At 41.8% G+C, this 18,160-nt stretch overlaps 2 protein-coding genes across 3 annotated transcripts; both read right to left on the reverse strand.

The window, feature by feature from the left end:
- Positions 1-636: 636 nt before the first annotated feature.
- On the reverse strand, positions 637-12,902 carry arhgdia (Rho GDP dissociation inhibitor (GDI) alpha). 2 transcript variants are annotated; one of them, XM_084926384.1, is made up of 6 exons: positions 12,807-12,902; positions 4,326-4,524; positions 3,445-3,528; positions 2,926-3,002; positions 2,706-2,769; positions 637-2,425 (listed from the first exon to the last, which is right to left on the reverse strand). In XM_084926384.1, exons 2-6 carry the CDS (start codon positions 4,516-4,518, stop codon positions 2,223-2,225), a joined length of 621 nt encoding a protein of 206 aa, XP_084782510.1. In that variant the 5' UTR covers positions 4,519-4,524; positions 12,807-12,902; the 3' UTR covers positions 637-2,222. The 2 variants fall into 2 exon arrangements, with proteins under 2 accessions (XP_084782510.1, XP_084782511.1); XM_084926385.1 differs by lacking the exon at positions 12,807-12,902 and adding an exon at positions 5,782-6,827.
- Positions 12,903-13,889: 987 nt separating this feature from the next.
- On the reverse strand, positions 13,890-17,204 carry alyref (Aly/REF export factor). The gene is made up of 6 exons (XM_084926387.1): positions 16,830-17,204; positions 15,267-15,425; positions 15,026-15,173; positions 14,866-14,929; positions 14,586-14,781; positions 13,890-14,490 (listed from the first exon to the last, which is right to left on the reverse strand). Exons 1-6 carry the CDS (start codon positions 17,067-17,069, stop codon positions 14,476-14,478), a joined length of 822 nt encoding a protein of 273 aa, XP_084782513.1. The 5' UTR covers positions 17,070-17,204; the 3' UTR covers positions 13,890-14,475.
- Between the last annotated feature and the right edge of the window lie 956 nt (positions 17,205-18,160).

An 18,160-nucleotide genomic window follows, 5' to 3' on the forward strand; every position in this document is an offset into this window, starting at 1 on the left:
CCTCTGCCAAGGTGGTTTAAATAGATGTTTTTGTTACAGCTTGCATGTATGCTGCCATTCTGTCTGTAAATGCAACAGCTCGGAAAGTTTTGAATGAATTCTGATAAAACAGATCCATCAAGGTCAACTTTATGATTTATTAAAAATCAACAAAAAGCCTTGTAACTTAGAAACTACGATTCTTAACATGTACATGTACAAAGTAGCCTGTAAAGATTTCTAACGTGTCACATTTGACCTCTGACCTCACTTTGGCATTTTACATCTGCCTCTCTTTCAGCTTAAGCCCAAAATCTGTTAGATTTTTAAAGAAAGTACTGTCAAGAGAAATAATGACTCCACATAAATAATTAGTAATTATACTCAGGATGATGTCAGTAATTACAAAAGCCTGCCTTAGGCACTTGTTTTTACTGCACTACAAACCTCTTAAAGTACATTTAAAAAGAACAAAGAAAACAAAGTGAATATACACAAAATGCAGCACTATTACCTTTAAAGTAAATACTGCCCAGAGAGCGAGTTTCTTGGCAGAGGTTTGAGCTCTGAGTGTTTCTTTATTTTGCTAATAGCTGCAAAAGTGCTCATGAAGGAAGTTTGTTTGGTAATAACCCTGAATAAAACAACACACACACACCCAGTCTGAACACTTTAATGTGAACACAGATCAGTAAACTGTAGGGTAATACAAATAGCACACATCGAGTCTCACTCAACCCACAGAGGAAAAACATCAGTCCACGGCACGAGAGCTGAACGAAGCTTGACGGGCTTCACTTGGATACTTATGGAGTGTATTTAAAAAAAAAAAAAAAAAAAAAGGGGGAAAAACACTTTCATATGGCAGGATGTGTTAACCATCAGTGTCTGGTTAAAGGACTCGCGTCTCTATTCTGGTTCATAAGTCAATTATAGACGATTCTGAGCTCTGCCGAGTCAGCAGAGGCGGCGCGTGGCCGGTCGGGAGAGTCTGGAGGCACAGTCAGCAGTGGTAATCTTTAACTTGAGCAATACGAGGTGAGCGGTTTAACAGTTTTCTGCGGTGTTCGGCTCAATAGGGAACTGAGGTAACGCGCTAGAATTGATGTCCTCGGGAACAAAAGAGGAGACTGGGTGATATAAAGCCATTAGTACAACCCGGACTCTTAGATTTAGAGTTCATTTATTAGATTTGAAGAAACCTACAAAGTACTGAAATGAAGGTGTTGGCGAATAAAGCTGATATGATTGACACACTGAAACAAAGAGATTAGCATGTCCTCAGTCCTGATTCCCTGTCAATGTAATACAAAATCTGTTAAAACAGGCTCACATGATGGTCTGGCAAATATAATATTTAATAGTAAGAAGGCAACTGGCTCAACTAGGCTGTCTATTTTTTTTTTTATTTTATTTACTTGTTAAGGCCACACGGCTGCTAAAAAACAAAACAAAACAAAAAAAACTGCCAAAATACCCTGATCAGGAAAAAAAAAGAAAAAACAGCCACAGCTAAAGCGAGGGAATGCAAGGGGGTTAGAGGTAACTGCTTTCCCTCTTCTCTCAGCAGAATTTGCTGGCTGTTCGACTATTTGGAAAAAAGAAGTGGCCTGAATTCCAAATAATTTAACAAGACCCAACTACAAATAATCTGCTCAAAGGCTTTAGGCGGGCTGTGTCCAAGATTTGTGTCCAGCAATTACTGCTCAGTGACCGTACAGCGACCGTGTGCACGCAGCACTTTAGGTTCCTGTACAATTCTTTCCAAGGCAGATCGTGGTAATCGTACAAAACAATGTGAAAAAGAGAGAAAAGAAAGGAAGGAAAAAAGTGATAGAGAGAAATCAAATTTGCTTGTTAACAGATGCTTCTTTTTTTTTTTCTTTCCTTTTTTATAAACAAACTGTAACCAAAAATCTGGATAGTGAACACCATTTACTTTCTCCGTTTTCTTTTTTAAAGATGTCATTCTTGTAATAAAGGCTGGTGCAAACAAAAATCAATCAGCGTTGCTATGGGAGGAATGATGAAGTGATTGGAATTTAGAAGAAAAGGAAACTAGATGGAACCGCAGGAGAGGAGTGAGCAAGCTGATGGACGGAGAGAGCAAAAGACTGAAACAATCCAATATCCAGGGGGAGGTGGGAATGATGGCAAGAAAAAAAGAAAAGCGGAAACAAAGCAGAGGAAGACATTGGTGGACCAGCGAGCGAGTGTGGGAAGGGGGAAAAAAAAAAAAAAAATCAGTCCTTCCAATCCTTCTTGATAGCGAGGCTCCATTCCCAAGACAGGTGGTCGTTTTTGTCGTCATCGGTGAACTTGGACTTGATATGGTAGGTGCCGCGGGCCAGCATCCCTTTTGGGGCTTCCTCCATTGTGGTGAGGAACTCGTACTCCTCGCTTGGTCTGGGGCCGTAGCTGCCCACCATGTAATCAGACTTGTCAACTGCACATCACAGAGGGAAAGAAAAAGGAGAACTTTAGGATCAAGAGGCAGACTCATTCTAGTTTTTATTTTCCAATTAGTTTTTATTTTGTTTTGCCTTTTGTTTTTAAGTCAGTTTAGCTCCAGCATGGATTTTTATCATATGAAAATGGTTATAGTTTTAGTTTCATTGTTTTTTAATAATTACTGTATGGTGACCATGTATGAGAGGCAAGGTTTAGGAAAATCAGTACAGCTATATAAAAAAAACGGCAGAGTGAGATGATTTGAGCAGGCTCACCTTTAACTCCTTTCCTGAAAGTTTGCTGCATGTACTTCAGGCCTGACACGATCTCTTTGTTGACCTGCAGAAAGCAACAAGAGTTAAATTCTTCTGAAAAGCCTCTGACGATAATGATAGTGCTCTGCAGACTGCAGTTACATCTCCAGCAGTGATGTAACAACAACACTGCGACGTAAACAGAGCGCAGTGGCGAGTGTGACAAACACCAGACTCTCACCTTGAAGCAGATCTTTATTCTGTACTCAACTCCCTCCTTCAACGGAAACGGGTTCTTCCTGAAGCTTTCCAGGTCCCCTGGCAGATAAAAGCAACACAGCAGGGACAGGAGAGTCAGATCAAGTGTCAGTTTCTTTCCACTTTGACAAAAAATAAAAAAATAAAAATACACAGCAGGCTGATAAACAAACAGTTCCTGTGGATTTTGGGTTTCAACACCCTGTAGTAAGAATAATGACCACCAGGGGGAACAATGTCACAAGTGAGCCTCTGCTCTGCTGGAGGGGGCTAAAGTTTCAGGAAATGGCTCATTAACGGGCATATAGGAATCAAGTCGACACCGATTAGTGAACTAATGACCCAGCAGGCCTATGACCCCCCCCCCACACACACACACACACACACACACCTCTCAATTAACACAACAATGAGACTTGTATGCCAGCCTCACTTCTGCTCACTTATTTTAGATTTCTAGTTTCTAAACTAAAATTGGCACGCACACACCAGCTCTACTTACCAGTCAGATCGAGGACCAGATTGTTTGGAGCCGTTTCGCACACCAGAACCATCTTCGTCACCTGGACGTTGGGGACAGTGGGATCTAAGACCAGAAGAAAAAGTCATGCAATTAAAAACATCGTCACAGTATAGCAGGAGATAGAAAATCTCATCAGTTTGAATAAAACAACAGAAAAATGCTCAGGGGAGGTGTTACGTACACACACACACACACACACATCCATTTGTGTGTATATAACTACTCGAACACTCACTCTACGTTGCATTTAATTTCAGTGAAATTTGTCTAAAACATTAAACGCTCGTATCTGGCGAGTTAGAAACGCCATAACAATCTCTGCTTTTCAAGCTCTTGAACTGAAATTGTAATCCGGAAAGGATTTGCTTTACTTTGCTCACGTGGAGTTGCTCTACTTTCATGAATACTGTGCTAAAATTAGTCATTTAAAGCCTTTTAGCTAACAAAGATTTCAGATCAACAGTACCAGCATGCTGTATGACAGTAAATCTGTATATTTTTAAACAGATTTCTTTGCTGAGAATATAACTCAATGGCAAAAATACAGGAAAGAGTCTGTCTGAGCCATTAATGACTAGTTTCTGACTCATCAGCTCAGTTTTCAATATTCTAACTGTTTCCACAACAAATTCCTGGCCTTGTTATACACCGTGCTATTGGTAGGACAAACATGTTGAGTAACAACTTTGGCAGGTTTATTAAAGAATGACTTTAACATACTTTTGTCATGTCGTCACTACACAGGTTTTAATCATAAATTTAAAAAGGCACAAGCTAAATCCACAAGAAAAAACACTAACTCTTCTTGAAATCAACGCGTATTTAAGCTTATTGACGTATGTTAATTAACATCCACACACCAACGACTACAGCAGCCGCGTTTCCCAGCAGCGCCTCCTTGTACTTGCGCAGGCTCTCGTCATCTTGGTCCAGCTCCTGGATCTCCTTCAAGCTCTTCTGGGCGGGGGCTTTGTAGTTGACAGAAGAGTCGCTCTCATCATTGGCTGCTGCGATCGCTGCCAGCTCCTCTGGTGTGGGCTCGTGCTCTGCCATGGTGTGCTAATTGCAGCAGGAAACATTGACAGAAGAGAGAGGAAGGGTTAGATGACAGGAAAGTAGAGCAATACACTTTGACCGACAGAGGTTCGCACCACGGACTGCTTCTCCTTTTCACTCTTGCTATGAAGCGAAGTAGCGACGGGCTGTTTAAGACTTCCAGGTGCTGGGATTCATTATCCTGAGGGATAACAAACTTTGACCTGGGCGCAGCACTCTAAAGCTGCAGGTCATGTAGGAAGAAACAGCCTGTTCTACTGCTTTAATAGTTGACAAGCTGAAAGACAAAGTAATGGCATCTGCTCTGCAAAAACTTTCACTTCAGAGCAACTTTCCCTGTTCAAACAGAGTGACAAGAGGAACAATCCACAGAGCTCGTGTGCACTATTTTCTTCATTAACAGGCAGCTGGCAACAGGTCAGCTATATTGAAATAAACCAAAGATGAGTCAGTTTTGTGCCTTGTGGGCAACTTTCACATTATTTTGACAAGAGCCCAGCCACTTCCAAAGCCCCTTTGTTTATTCAACACCTCAACACAGACTTGCACATATGCACACACCCTGGCAGACACGAGCCAAGACACGTGACACTCTAACCCTCGCAGTCTACTTGGCGGACCAGCCAGTTTCCCTGATGTCGCAGCGATGACATACAGCAGAGGTTGGTGGTCTAAGAAGCTGATGGTTATCTGAGCTCCATGCTGTTCTAGTCTCTCCGGCTCAACAGCAAGTAAAAAACAGCAATGCGCGCGTAGCCGTTTACACCCAGCTGTGCTCTCACAACCACTCTTACTGCTAATTGCCAGTGATTCTGAGCAGGCAACAGCACAGTAACACAATGAGACCTTGGACAACAAACCTTCTCTAGTTATGCAATTTATAACATCTGGTGCACAAATGCTGGGCAAAGCCTACACAGTGCTGTTCAACACATGCAGCTGGATGATGGTACTGTGTAACACTTGCGTGAGGTCTGTTCTGCAAGCACAACAAGATGAGAACAGAACCTGCAGTCCTCAACAAACTGATAGCACTTTTCTAGTCTTATCGACCACTGAAGCCTCACATACAGTGCAAACCACAGTCGCAGTCATACAGTGCTTTATCGACTTTAAGCAGTTGATTTATCACACATAGAAAGCAAGAAGGCAGAGACCTGCAACCGAAACACAAAGACCAGCTTTCATGCACTTTGCCCTTTGAGGCGAATCTCAAAGCAACTCTAAACTTCTAACAAAATTAGAAGTGACACTACTTACTGTCAAATAATGAGGCAACACAGCAGAAAGCTCTTTCTGGTCAGCGACAATTATTTATTAATCTGGAGGTGTTGCCCTGTCTTGCCATGAACAGAACATTCCTCCTAGCTAGCGAGCAGCTACACCCTCAAATGTCTCATCCTGCGTGTTTGCATGTTGAAAGAACTTCCTGTACTGCGCTGAATTTAACCATGCATCAACACGGGCCACACGTATCACTGTTTTAAACTGTGCAAAAATGTGCAGTATTGCATTAAAGTGAAAGAGGAAGATTAGAGCACCAACTTCTTCTCCTTTAAACTCTTAGTTACACATGCTACAAAGATGCAGGCAGTGACTAACATCTCAGCTTCTTTTTCTTTTGTACTGTTGCAAATCAGGTTAACCCGGGAGGTAATGACACAATGAACGGGTACAGGCGAGCTAACAAATGCGGATAAAGCAAACGCACAAGAACCCACCAGACAAACAACCCTTAAGTGGCGACAGCTTACGAGGCCAGTTTCACCTGCTCAGTACAGGTTGTTACCCTCGGCAACAGAATACAGCTGACACAACCTCACCCATCGCAGCAAATCACACTCAGCAAACGAACAGTGTTGAAAAAAACAAAACTGGTTTGTTGATCCGCCTAACCCTCTGCTCTGCTCTATTTTGCCTCCATATACAGTTGGGCATTAGCCAAGCAGGAACTGAGAATGCAGCACAGTTTGTTTTTTTTGTTTTCCCCAAATTGGGCCTCTATGCTTCCATAAAAGCACAAATTCCTCTTGTCCCAATAGCTTGCTGGTTTGGCCTGTCAGCTGTGTGAGTGTTTCCTGGTCAAAAAGACAGGGAGGGAGAGATGGAGAAGTAAATCAGACCAGATATCACAGTGATGTGTCATATCATTCTTCAAGGCACAGGTTGTTTTTCTCGCTTCCTCTTCTCGACTTTCAATGCACTCCTTGTGATGGCTGTGCAGCGAGCAGCATTGTGACTGCAGCATACCAAACCGTCACACAGCAGGAAGTGCTCAGTCACAGAGAACTGGCATGTTTCTCTACTGGAAACTATTCTGAAAATCTCAAGTCAAAACTTCACTGTCCTAAATCTCAGCTGTTAGTGTATAAAAATATATATATTTTTTGACTGGATCAGTACTTCACCTCCAAGATGAAAGTATGGCTGAATCTAATAACTATATACTATTCAGTTAGTGATGCTAACCCACTAGTTAAGTCACAAAGCAAACCTTGAACTGAGCTTCTACACCGTTGGCATTTTGAAACCGCAAATTTTTACATCGCAAAGGAGACGCGCCAAGCTTTATTCTCCTTTTTTGACTCCATTACAAAAAAAATGAGTCTCATATTCTACAACCAGAGCTAAAACTAGACTGAGATCATAAAATCATCAAGACAGGTCATAAAATCAGAACATTGTTTAATTGCTGTACAGCGCTTTGTGAGCTCTAAATAAAGAAGCTTTACTAAGAACACGTGAAAAGCAGGTTTGCATTATGGCATTGCTGGCACAAGTAAGCATGCAGGGTTAAGACACTTCCTGCTTCCATTTTCATGCTTGGAAAACGGAAGCCAGTGTGTCCATCTTTTGTATACAGTGTACGATTGGATAACATTTTCCCAGAAAAACATGATTATGGTGCACAAAGAAACAGTTTCCAAATTTGTCTCTAATGATACTAAGCCTGGTAATGACTAGACTGACGTGAAATACAATCACCATAATAAATGCAGGCAGTCATTTCTGAACTGTAAAACTGCAGGGCATCTGATGAAGTTATTCCAGTGCATCGAGCCACATTTACCAACATAAGCACCAAGAAATTATAGATACGGCTGTTCTAAGTGTGGCAGACAGCCACATCACTTCAAGCTACCATCTTAATCAAGTGTGAAATTGTTGATTCAGCATATTTATAAAAAAAAAAAAAAAAAAAAAAAAAAAAAAAAAAAAAGGGGGGGGGGGCATAAATAGATTAGTTTGAACAATACTGACATCACCACCCTCATAATAATACCCCTTTTTTTTCCCCCTCGCTCAATCCATGTGGCTTGTGGCTAAGCAGCTACATACTGAGCTGACAGGAAAAGGCCCCGTCATTGTTCTGCCTGCTGGGAATCAACACAGAGGTCATGAGATCGTGTAAACCCACACTGGGATGTGCTGCTGGACTTCTCCTTTTCAGTGTCCTAACCTTCACCTGTGCTACTTTCTCCTTACAGGTGGATAATCTCACCGCTTGGCTGGACTAAGCAGCACAAATTTACAAACATACCAGGCTTGGCAGGAGTTGAGGCTTGAGATTAGTCTTGCTCCCTAGCAACACTGCTGAGCAATAAGAAAAGGTGGGATTATGGATCACAAGGCATTCGGGGCCAGGAGAGGAAAGTGTTTGTGTGGAAGTGTCGCTGGTGACGCACCAGGAAGCTCTCCTGTTGAAACATTAGTGACTGTGGCAAGTTATTGAGGTTAAGGAGGCACCAAGTAATCCCTGTGGGATGACACAAGAGCTACAGGTGTCATTAATATATGTGTGTGAGTGTTCATAGGGTAATGAACTAGATATTATATTACTGAAACATCCATACAATGAAAGCAAACTTGTGGTTCTTGTGTTTGTCCTCATCTTTCAGGTTGCATATTGTTGTTATTGAATATCTACTTTTAACTATTAATGACGTGAATAAAAAAGTTTTTCTTTCACATGCCACATCCCCTGGACAGAAATACTAGAAAACAAATTTTATAGATTTTTTTTTAAATCAAAGTTAAAGTCAACTTTTTATTCTCTACTAAAATACTGAGCATTATTTCGATAGTAAATAGAGATTAGAAGTGATGTATTCTGTATTTTCCTGGTTTACTTTCATTAAGCACCATGAACGGCATTATTTAAAAATTAAAAATAATGTCACACCTGGGTTTTTAATCATGGAAAGTCAGGGTTCACAAAGCATTTTCTTTAGTTGTTGGCATTTATGTTGATTTGCTGTTTGCTCAAGTGGTGTTTGAGCATATTGGCATAATGTGGTTGGTGCTGGCATCACCTAACCAATCCTAAATATGGGATTAGAGCTACAGACTTCTAACAACAAACTGTAATCCTGAGAAAACATGAGGAAGTAAAAAACAAAACCCAAATGAATCCCAGCAACTGCAACAACAAAGTCTCAATAGATGCGACTCTAAATACAATCACGTATTCTATTCAATTTGTAGGCTGTGTAGGTATATCATTTTGATGTCCAAGACAGTTTTAGCCTTATTTAGTCTCAGGAGTGAGCACTTCAAAAGGTATGCCTATAGATATAAAAGGTCAACAAGTGGGCTACAAGCCTTTGGAGCATCTGTTAAAAGGACTGTGACTACACAAAGCATATGAACCATTAAATTTCTTAGAAACCATTTGCAGAAAGCAGGAACAAAAAAAGAAAAAAAAAAAGAGGACATAATAGTTTCCTCTGTAGAGAATCAAACATTTACTGATGCCGTTCAATGAAAGCCAAAGGGCTTACACACACATTTTAGGGTCCATCTCACTGTCTGCACTCAAAGGTTGATCGCTCATTATGATTTATCGCCTCATTTATTATCTGCTTTAAGGTGTCTGAAGATCCAGCATAAACTATCACGACAACAACAGGTTAATGTAGAGGTTTACCCCTGAGGCTACTTGGATAAGCCAGTTACCATCCCTCACAGTCCAGCCCTCTGGCCGTGGAAGATTTGATGTAATCTTATGAGCTCCGTTTAGAGCCACCGGTAATGCAATAGATGCTGCTGTTCAGGTTCTTCACTGCAGGCAAAGGGCAATGGAGCAGAGGGGGGGGGGGGGACAACAAACAGCACATCACAGGCTGGAGTAAAGGCAAAACAGAGCTGCAAACTGGAAAACCCTGAATGCACCCAGGTTCAGCAACAACTCATATTTGTTAGGAATACTTTTTATTAGCCAGGTTTTCCACTGATTAGGCACATACAGCAGCCAGGTGCAGGACAAAGTAAACCAATATGGGAAGCCTGCTTTACTGATTAATCAAAAAGTGGAAGTATTATCGCTGATAACTTACAGCCTGAATTTGTTTCATGGAATAAAGCACACGTTTACCTCAGAGACAAGAACAGGACATGAACGGCGCTTTACTAGACCTTTATGAAGTGACATTTAGCTCCTGGCCTTAACTCTATTCTAGAAAGCGATGCTTTGATCCTCTCACCTCTCTGTGTTCTTGCTCTTTCATGCAGCTCTCAGTGCGCATAAGACCTTTGGAGTCGTTCCATTTTACCTACACGATCTCTCTACAGTTGCACTTTGCTTTAGCGACGACTTCTCTGATTTGGGTGCACCACAAAAATCCTAATCATCAAATCAGCAGATTGTGATTTGATTCGAAATTAACTACCCTGCAATGACTGTAATGGAAAGGGGTGCTGCTGTAAGACCACATCCTGTATCCACTGTCTCTGTAGTTCAACATTTTTTTTTTTTCATGCATACAGATCGAGAATATTTCACATGTATCAGATAATGTAACTATTATATCATTCCGCTGTTATCTTGCTGTCATTTTAAGCTTTTTTTTTTTTTTTATCTCAGTAGAAAATTGTGCACTTAGCACAGAGCAGCGCTTTGGTGGCATTAAAATAAGACCTGCACCACACACCACATGAAAATACCTTTCTGCTGTGCATCTGAGTAATGCAGAGCCCCCATGTTTGATGAAACTGATTAAGGCCGCAGAACATGTCTTCAAATAAGGAAGCCTTGCACGTCAGGCAGCAACTGAACCATTTTGTCTGTCAAGAAATTACTGCAAGCTTCCTTTTTCAGGCGGGCTTGATGATTCATATCCTTTAACGCGCTAACCACAGCACTGCACAACTCATCTTCTTCAAGCTAACCTGGGGGCCTAACTTAATCCAAGCGAAGCATTTTTTTTAATGATAGAAATGCTAGAAGGCCTGCTTCTGAAGCCTCTAAAAAAAGAAAAAAAAAAAAACATACTAGGTTCAATCAAGTTGTAGGGGCAGTGCTAACATGCCAAATCTTTGAGGAAGTGTTGCAGAGCTGATGCAATGCAGAGGAACCCAACCCTAACAAATATAGACAAGTGGGTAGGATAAAAACAGAAATGCAATGAGATAAGGAGTGGAGGAGTATGCAGGGACACTGGTTAATCGGTTTAACATCTACTAATGAACAAAAGACTCTAAAATGTCACAGAAATGGTTTAAATCCATGGTCAATGAGCAGCAGAAAGAACAGGAGTGGCTGTGAGAGAACAGAAAAGCAAAACATGTCTTCATCCCCAAGAAGGCCCAGGATAAATAGGAAGCTTTAAAAATAGCCGGTGAGAAATCCCTTCGAACAGCAGCAGGAAGCTAAGCGTGAATGGGAGAGCCAAGGTGCCAGCCACGCTGAAAGGTCAGGGCTTTACGCTGCTGCTCCATGGGCGTTTTCAGCAATGTGCCCCAGCCTGGATGGGCAACGGGGCGCGGACTACCCGATAAAGGATTGCAGCTCTGAAATGGTTTTCTTTGAGGAGGACAGCCTTGACTTGATATACATGGTGGATGGTATGAGCGTACTCCCAAAGGTGCTCCCCCGAAGATTTGAATTTAAAGTTGTGGATGCAAAGAAAGGCCTAGTCTCTTGCTCTCACACTCTGAGAGAGGAAAAGACTAATACAAACTCACTGCATCAATTCCTGTGAGACCGAGCTAAAATAGGAGAGGCCATTGACACGATTCGTCATGACTGGCCAAGAAAGTCCACTAGAAAAGTGTGGCGCATGGAGAAAAACAATGATTTGGTTACTGAGAACTGAGAAGGGCAAATGCATCATCAACTTTACTTTATCAGTTCATAGAAATATGCTCCAGCCATTTTTGCAGTTCAGGCCTGTGGTTTTGACCCTTGCACTCTTCACTGTGAGTTGCTGGAACATGTTTGAAGATTATAGCAGTGTCAGGAAAGCACACCAAAAATGTTAAGTACCGACCCTAAATGGGTCTTTCTCCTTTCTTTTCTAAACCTCTGTAGGCCTCTCCCCTCACACCAGAGGAAATAAACTGCTGCAAGACACATCCGCCCGCCACTGGAAGCTCGCAACATTTTAAATATGAGGTGAAGCAAGTGAACAATTCACGGCAGAAGTTGATTAAACAAAAAGTTCTCGACCTTCTATAAGAAAAGAAGGGGCCAAAAAATCCTCTACTTATCATACACACACATATACAGGAAGGAAAGGGAGGCTTCACGGTTTGTGTGATCACTCTGAGAAATCACTTGCCAGCCATTCAGCCAAAAGCACACAGCTTAACTATCACACCCAAAGTGCTCAAGAGGTGATAATCACTCGATCTTGGCAGATTTGATCGACGTGCTCTGATTAATTGTTTGCAAGTAAAAAACCAAAAAAAAAAAAAAAAAAAAAAGCCAAAATGGTGGCTGCTTCAAGTGTAAGCTAATTCAAATTAAAAGACAGATGAGTTCCAGGAAGTGGCTGAAAAATGTTCCTCATATAAAGGACATGATCATGAAGAATGTGTTAAAGCAGACTAAACGACTAATTTGAACAAATCCCCTACTTTACTGGTCAGTGCAATCACTTTCTGAGTGTGCTTTTAACAGCAACGGGTGACATTTCGTTACTTAATAGCCCCAACCCTCTCAGCTCAGATCGGGTTCAACACCCGGAAATTCACAACTAACCGACGGCTTCGAACAACTTTACAGTGACTTCGCTGTAATTTTAAGAAAACGACATTAGTGCAACTACGGGAGTATAACATGCTATTAAAAAAGTAGTTCCTTAACTACAGTAAGCGATTATTTGGTAAACATTTTTTCTAGAATTCAGGTTCAAGCAGTAAGTTAGCCGTTTTTTTTTTCCCTTTTCCTTAGCAAGTAATCGATAGAAATTTGCCGGAGCAGCTTAAGGACGTATATTAACGCACATTTAACAGAATAAAATACATTATAAGAAGACTTAAGTGGGTATTTTATCTACTCTTACCGTTATACTTGTGGTTGGCTGGAAACGTCTCCTGTGAATGGGAGTGCAGTGAAGTGGCAAAGGAAAATCTGAGCCCGGTGCCGCTGACGGGCACAATGTCCGGTATGCCACCTTCAAAATAAAGGGCGACAAAAAAACTACATTTTTAAAAACGTAGCCCCAGCTGCACGCTGTATAGATACAATACATTTTAAAAAGAGAAAATATCCACAACAAAGTATTTTTTAAGCTCGACTATGAATTTTCTTTGTATGTGGTTCAAATAACTTAATGTTAAGTACAATTTAAAATCGTATTTTTATTGAGTGGGGAATTCTAGTTTTAGTATCTTTATACTTGTGTGACAGTGCATTTTAATTAATCGTGTATGAATTGCTACTGTTTATTTTTATATGAGTTCAAATAAACTGCAAAACTACATTTCAGTCCATCAGTAACTCATAAACTATATATGTAACGCTCTTATTTGTATTATGGGTAGACTATTTATGTTTTCTGAATGCATAACCTATACTTCACACTGAAGTGTGAAGCTAGCATCGAATTGTCACTTTTACCTATAAATCGTACTACGCTGCTATATGAGAACAATAATAATAATAATAATAATACAACAGGATAAAAAGTTTATATAAAAGTCGCGCAGATAAGATCAGATGATTTCCACGTATTACCTTGAAAGCCAACCGGAAACTGCTCTTGTGAACGTTTCACACTTTTTGCCCCGCAACGCTTCCGGGAAATATGCGCTTCGACACGCGTGGGCATGCAGATGTAGTTACCTTTTGTGGCCGTTTTTACACTACGTTCACTTCACGCCCTCTTTGGTTTTTAGTCACTTGATCACATCTGTAGCACTGCCTCGCAAGTTTATCTTTACCGACTTGAGATTTAATACACGCCTGTGTGCTTGCAAAAGGCGTGGTGACGAGCACATACTGAAAACTTAAAAAGGTATATAGCAGAGCAGGGTGCCATCTAGTGGCTGTACTTCAACAGTATCATTTCCTGCAGCAAATAGAGCACGTTGGGCCAGGCCTACAACTAATGCGTGCATTACAATTAATCCAGTCCTCCATCTGCTAGTTAGCAAAGTTCCAGGCCACTCCTTTTATTTTTCCATTTAAATGGCAAATCTGTATTTTACAGTTGTTGCAAGTTTCCAAAACAATGCAAATGTTTATTCCAAAATACAGAAACGTCAGCAAATACAGGTATTTAATCCTGATACGCTACAGGTGAAATCATACATTTTATAGTGAACTATAGTGCACAAGTAGACATATGACCAGAAAAAAAAAAACAAACAAAACCCAAACAAACAAAGGGACATTTAATGTGGTTAATATGCACTGCAGGTTTTTATTACAAGTGTTTAACTACAGGGTAGAAGAACAAACTGGGGAAACCCAGTTCCATAACCTACAGTTGAAACCATTTTTTTTTTCCACCAGAAGAAAAAACAAAAAACAAAAAAAACAAAACAAAACAAAAAAACACAAACAAAACTGGTAAAAAACACTTTGGAGCATTTAAAACAAGAGGTGGGGCAATATTTTCAATCACATTAGAAGACAACCAAGTGTAAAATAATCTGCACATTTGTAACAGCCACCCTTCTGTGCAGACAGGAAGGGACGACGACCCTCAGGAGCTTGTTTTTACGTTCTTAGCTGGTGTCCATCTGAGAAAACAAACCAAGAGTTAATTAGACATGTGAGAAAATGGACAATCCGTTACTCAGAAGAAATCATATTTAAAAGTTTCAGGTAGACATACCCTGGCATTGTAGGCATCTAACTGGGCATCGAGCTCCTCTGCTGACAGCTGCTGCTTGCTACTACCGCCACGGCCACCTCGTCCTCGTCCTCTAGGGCCACCTGCACCACGCCCTCCACGGCCTCGCTGCATGCCTCCAAAGCCGCCACCACCACGACTTCTGTTCATCATGCCTCCTCCGCCGCCTCTGTTCAGACTGAAGATAAAGGAGCCTTTACACATTGAGTCATCAAATGCATTTGCCGCCCCCCCTCCCAAACAAAAAGAAATATTAACGTACCCCTGCATTGGCCGTCTCTGTGTGTCGATCTGTGATGTGACGAGCTGAATGTTCATAGGGCGCCCTAAAAACACAAACACCATGAACCTCAAAATCTTTACAGAAGCTGCGAACTTTAAGAAACTGTTTATACTGGCAGGTCAAAGGACGCAAGACTTACCATCCAGTGGGATGCCATTGTATTGCTTCATGGCCTTGAGCGCATCTGCCCTCCTTTCAAAGTGGACATCTGCAGTTCCCAGGCTTCTTCCTGATCGGTCGTAATGAACTGCGGCCTTTTTCAGAGTTCCAAACTCAGCAAAAAGTTCCTAAAAAACACACGCCCAAAACAATTGGTCCCTCTTGATCCAGACTGTTAAACACACCAACCCAGGCCAAGAATCACAAACAACTTAGAATACCTGAATATCTGCATCTGAGACCCCAAAGTCGAGATTGGACACGAGGAGCTTCCCTCCAGTTTCCACGCCAGCTCCTCCTCCACCTCCAGCAGCACCATTGAAGCCGCTGAAGCCGTTGTCGAACATGTCGTGCTGCCACTTATCTGGAAGCTGTTTAGGCTGCAACAGACGAAAGAGAACGCACCTGCTGACTTCAGGATCCCCTTGCCTCTGCTATTCACAGAGTCCACACGGCTGGGTGTTGGGGCAAGCAGGGGCTCCACTTCCAACATGGCCAGGGTGCTCAGGTCCCCCAAGAGGATCCCCACTATTCCCTGCCCACCCCATCACTACAAGCAAGTGAATCACTTCGGACATATAAGGACATACACAAGACAACTTAATATATATATAAAAAATTAAAAGGCAAGGGGATGTCTTGTATACAACCTGTACATGCATACACTTTGGATACATTTTCTTTTTTTTTTTTTTTAAAGTACATGTCTTTTCAATGACCAAGTTCAAATGGAGCTAACTGATTTTATTATAACCCACTCCCACCCATAATCTCTATGTTTAAACCCAAACAACCTCCCATGCTAGCTACAAAAATTGCCCACTGTTTTCTTGCCAGCTGCACCTCCACCAGAGGCCCTCCAGACATGATCCTCAGGGACACAGGGGGTCGCCGTCTGAAGCAGCGTTGCCTCCAGCGTTGCACCATGTTTTCCAGGCCTGCCCAAGAGTTCTTTACCAAGCCACGAAAGGGGCTTTCATGAAGGGGGAAATGTCCATAGGATGAGTGGGGAAGGGGATGTAAACAAACTGAAAGGGGGCCCAGCTATCCCCCCATCAATGAGCGTGGATTATCTGAGCGTCCATTTTGAGACACGCCATTTTGACTGGGGCTTTGTTTAGATATTCATTCACACTTAAGGAGTGATGATTTGCCTTAACATGAAAACTATCAGAGAGGAGGTTTAAAGTCCACTGATCCATCCAAAAAGCAACAGCCACACCGGTTGAATAGCCACCAAAATGGGCCTTGCTGAGAAGAGCGTCAGCCACTCCCGAACAAAAGGCCGTCTGGTCGCTGCGCTGGGACTTGACCAAAAAAAGGAAGGATTTTGCTCCCACGATAGTAGCGTGCGGGTAGACTTTGTCGTCGATGCGATTTCCTTTCACCATCAATTTGACACAAAAGGTGGAAAAGCACCGATATGGACCTTGGACGACTAGCTCTAAATTAAGGTGCTTGATTCAAAATGGCGCCGCTTCGGCCTTTACGATCCAACTTTAGCTAGTTAGCCAACACGGCTAACACAACTGCTCTCTCCAAAAAGGGCTCCTCTTGAAAAAGGATGTAACACATACGGATTGTGGGAGAAGGGACACAATATGCATACAACTTCCATTAATGCTTAGCCGCCAATTATAGAGCTCTCCTCCGAAGGGAAAACTCGGCGGCTAGCAATCATTTTATTCGCTTGACTAGCAAGCTGGCTAGGGGATTAGCTACAGAACGACGTTAACCAGGCATTTTCAGCTTTGTCGAAGGCTTTTCCTTTAACTTTCTCATACCCTGCTGTAAGGCGTTGGTCTGCCTCTAGCGCGTTTCGGGATCTGTCGATTCCTCATCGGGCCGGATCCGCCGCCTCGGCCTCCAAATCCTCCACCGCTGACTCCGAGACGCCCGGGGCCTCCTCCTCCACGGCCGCCTGCGCCTCCGCGGCCTCGACCTCTGCCGCCCCGGCCTCCACCTCTCTGCTGCCTGTTCTGCTTGATAATGTCGTCTAGAGACATATCCATTTTATCGGTCATTATGCTGCCCCAATAATGCTAAACTGTTAATGAAATAGTTAAAAAAAAAAGTAAAGCCCTAGACTTCAATGGTCCCTCTGCCTGCTCTTTCCTCTCTCCCCGACGACAAAACACAATGAGCAGACGTCTGCTCAATAAAGAAAAACTGTTTCGTCCCGTAGCATACGTAGACAAACGTCAACGCGTAGTAACAACTTTCTGTCCAATCAGACGTTAGTACAAAGTTACCAACAGGGAATTGCTATTGTTTTGCTCCCCAGATGAGTATCGGTAAACAATTAACAGTATCGTCCGAAACAATGAATCTACAATTATTCAAATAATCTAAATATTAAATAAAATAAATGTATTTAATATTTTTAATTTATTTTGAGTTGTAGTTGAAAGTCTTCAGTACACAAACTACTACAGCTATGTGTGTATAAAATAACTGAAATAAAAAAGAAAGCAAATGTACCACTGTTAGTCAGTTTGAATAAATATGTACATATTTGTGGTCATAACCGATCGTCATTGTAATTTTTTGGCTTTTAATGATTTCTGTGAACTGACGTTTTCCAGTGTGGAATGATTGTAAAGCACGGGCTAAAATAGACATACACCCCACAATTGTCCAAACTGCACCTAAACCAGACACTGCCTGCTGACAGTTACATTGCACAAAGTGTTTGGAATAACGAAGAAGTAGGACCACCTCCAAATCACCTTACTTCACCTAAAGTCAGTGGCTAAGTGGTTGAAACCTGGACACATTTGGTTTTTCAACAACTGGTTTTGGCATGGATAAACATAAAGCTGCTTCAATAGCCTTCCCAAAGCCCCACTTCAACCCTACTGAAAATCTGTGGACTACACTTAAACGTAAGTGCCAGGAAATCAAGCAATTTAAGTGACCTTTGCAAATTCTGCCCATAAGACTGGTCAAATGTCCACCTAGAATTATGCCAAAAATGTTTATGGCTAACAAAAGTGTGTTATCAAGGTGCAACTTGCTAAATTGTGGGGTGAGCCTGCATGTATACTTTTGCATACATAAATTCAAACTTGTGCGCCCAAATGGTGTTTTTTTTTTCTTTCTCAAGTCATTAATG

Source organism: Perissodus microlepis, chromosome 4 (assembly GCF_051167445.1).
Source record: "Perissodus microlepis isolate ML-2025 ecotype Zambia chromosome 4, ASM5116744v1, whole genome shotgun sequence".
NCBI classification, from domain to species: Eukaryota; Metazoa; Chordata; class Actinopteri; order Cichliformes; family Cichlidae; genus Perissodus; species Perissodus microlepis.

Bases quoted from the DNA above. Each gene is read 5' to 3' on its own strand.
- arhgdia (XM_084926384.1), bottom strand. From the start codon at position 4,518: ATGGCAGAGCACGAGCCCACACCAGAGGAGCTGGCAGCGATCGCAGCA. The intron at 3,003-3,444 runs GTAAGTAGAGCT...TTTATCTGCCAG, and splicing joins TCTGGTCCTCGATCTGACTG to GGGACCTGGAAAGCTTCAGG. The intron at 2,770-2,925 runs GTGAGAGTCTGG...TGCTTTCTGCAG, and splicing joins GAATAAAGATCTGCTTCAAG to GTCAACAAAGAGATCGTGTC.
- alyref (XM_084926387.1), bottom strand. From the start codon at position 17,069: ATGACCGATAAAATGGATATGTCTCTAGACGACATTATCAAGCAGAAC. The intron at 15,426-16,829 runs GTATGAGAAAGT...CGTCTGTTGCAG, and splicing joins GACCAACGCCTTACAGCAGG to CCTAAACAGCTTCCAGATAA. The intron at 14,782-14,865 runs GTACGTTAATAT...CTTTATCTTCAG, and splicing joins CAGAGACGGCCAATGCAGGG to TCTGAACAGAGGCGGCGGAG.